At 51.8% G+C, this 2,370-nt stretch overlaps 1 protein-coding gene across 1 annotated transcript; it reads right to left on the bottom strand.

The window, feature by feature from the left end:
• Positions 1–1,191: 1,191 nt before the first annotated feature.
• On the bottom strand, positions 1,192–1,620 carry LOC145953074 (uncharacterized). Its single transcript, XM_083066671.1, has one exon. It carries the CDS (start codon positions 1,618–1,620, stop codon positions 1,192–1,194), a length of 429 nt encoding a protein of 142 aa, XP_082922797.1.
• Between the last annotated feature and the right edge of the window lie 750 nt (positions 1,621–2,370).

Raw genomic sequence — 2,370 nt, 5'->3', positions numbered from 1 at the left:
GGCTGCTGCTAAGTTCGAGGCCGAGGCCACCGATCAAATCCTCTCTCAGCATGATGCCGGCTTCCAGCATGCAGTCCGGCAAGCGTACCATTTTTGTGAGGTTCCGGCTGATTTCCAATTTGATGTTGGCCGGGACTTCCTGGGTGGGAAGTTCATGAGTTATGGTGAGTTCCCCCAAGGGGCTCAGCCCGACGTCGATGCCCCCGGACGAGGTGTGTCTACCCGAGCCCCAGTACTGTCAACTGAGGAGGAAGACCCGATCATAGATGTGGTTGGTGACGGGGATCCACCGAGCTCGGTCGCGGTGTAGAGACCAGTTTGGGCAAAGGGTACTTATTGTAACCGGACCATTAGAGCCTTTTTTGTAGTTCCGGCCAATGGCGTCGGTTTTGATACAATTTTTTGTAATGCCGTTTTGATCGGCCACAGTAAAGCGCTTTGCTTGGTATACTATTCCGAGTAGTTATTTTCTTGAGTCTACTTATAAAATGCTTACATGCCTGACCGTAACATGTGTTAGCAAGTGTGCTCGGTTTTAAAGACGTTCCGTTTCTAACTTGGATAATTTACGTAGACGTGTGAGAGTTCAGCTTTTGCTTTTTCATTCTTGAGGAGTTTGCTTTAATTGAGCGATCGACCGAGCGTGATTCGGCAACGTAGGTGTTAGTGCATAGTGCTCGGCCTAGGTACGTCCTTAGCCGAGGAGGGTACTCGGGAAGGAAACCTGTTCGGCGCGAGTGCACATTTGAGCGATCGGCCGAGCGTAGTTCGGCGACGTAGGTGTTCCTGCATAGTGCTCGGCCTAGGTACGTCCTTAGCCGAGGAGGGTACTCGGGAGGGAAACCTGTTCGGCGCGAGTGCACATTTGAGCGATCGGCCGAGCGTAGTTCGGCGACATAGGTGTTCGTGCATAGTGCCCGGCCTAGGTACGTCCTTAGCCGAGGAGGGTACTCGGGAGGGAAACCTGTTCGGTGCGGGTGCACATTTGAGTGATCGGCTGAGCGTGGTGCTCGGCTCGGACGAGTATTATCTAAGGTCGGACCTGAACATTTATGACGTACACGCACATAATTAACTTTAAAACAAAATATTCAAAAATGTATTAATCGAGTGCCTCGTTAAAAACCTTGCCGACCCAAAACCCTCCTTAGGGAAAAAAGAGTCGGCCAAGGAAAAGAGTGCACTATTACATCAACTGTAATACATCTTTAGGTGGGAGGAGTTCCAAGTTCTCGGAATTGGTTCTCCTGACAGGTACTCCAGCTTGTAAGCACCGTTGTTCAAGTTGTGTCGGACTCGGAAGGGTCCGTCCCAGTTTGGGGCGAGCTTCCCTTGCCTTGTATCCTTCCTCGCCTCGCCCGTGGTTCTCCAAACCAAATCTCCTCCTCGGAACTCTCTAGGCTTCACCTTGCTGTCGAACCTTCTTTTGTATCGTTGTTTGGTGGCCTCAGCAACTACCAGCGCTCGGTCGCGAATTTCCCCTACGATGTCTAAATTTGCGCGGAGCTCGGCCTCATTGTTCGACTCGTCATAATGGGCTCGGCAGAAAGAGATTTCTCCGATTTCTACCAGTATCATCGCGTCGGACCCATAGACTAGGCGGAACGGAGTTTCTTGCATAGTTGACTGGGGCGTGCATCGGTAGGCCCATAGCACTTCGGGTAACTGCTCGGCCCATGCTCCTTTTGCTTCTCCGAGGCGTTTCTTCAGTTCAGCCAGGATGACTTTATTCGCTGACTCGGCCTGACCGTTGGTTTGCGGGTGCTCGACCGATGTGACCTTGTGTTGTACTCCCAAACCACGAAGGAACTCATTGAGCTTTCGGTCGGTGAATTGGAGGCCGTTGTCGGTCACCAAGGTATGCGGGATACCGAATCGGGTAATGATGTTTTTCCATAAAAACTTCTGGACTTGATGAGCCGAAATGCACACCAAGGGCTCGGCCTCGATCCACTTGGTGAATAGATCCACGGCAACGATGAGAAACTTGCATTATCCCTTGGTCACTGGAAAGGGTCCGAGTATGTCGGTTCCCCAGGTGGCAAAAGGCCATGCCGGCGAAATACAGTGGAGTTGCTCGGCCGGTTGATGAATTAAGTTGTCGTGTTCCTGGCACGGTCGGCACTTTTTCATGAACGCTGCACAATCGGTGTTCATGGTCGGCCAATAGTATCCCGCCCATAGTAACCTCGACACAGTCGTCCTTGCCCCCGAGTGCATTCCACAAATTCCCTCATGCACTTCCCTTATGACGTAATTGGCTTCGGCGGAGTCTAGGCACTTGATAAGAGGTGTGGAGAAACCACGCTTGTATAACTGCCCTGCAACGACAACGTACCTACTAGCTTGAACCCTCAACCGCTTAGCCTC

Source organism: Cajanus cajan, chromosome 11 (assembly GCF_000230855.2).
Source record: "Cajanus cajan strain Asha chromosome 11, NIPB_CcT2T_4, whole genome shotgun sequence".
Lineage (NCBI taxonomy): Eukaryota > Viridiplantae > Streptophyta > Magnoliopsida > Fabales > Fabaceae > Cajanus > Cajanus cajan.
Note: the sequence above shows the minus strand (reverse complement) of the source record. Positions and strands in the feature narration are given on the sequence as shown.

Coding starts and splice junctions, on each gene's coding strand:
- LOC145953074 (XM_083066671.1), bottom strand. CDS start 1,620: ATGCAAGAAACTCCGTTCCGCCTAGTCTATGGGTCCGACGCGATGATA.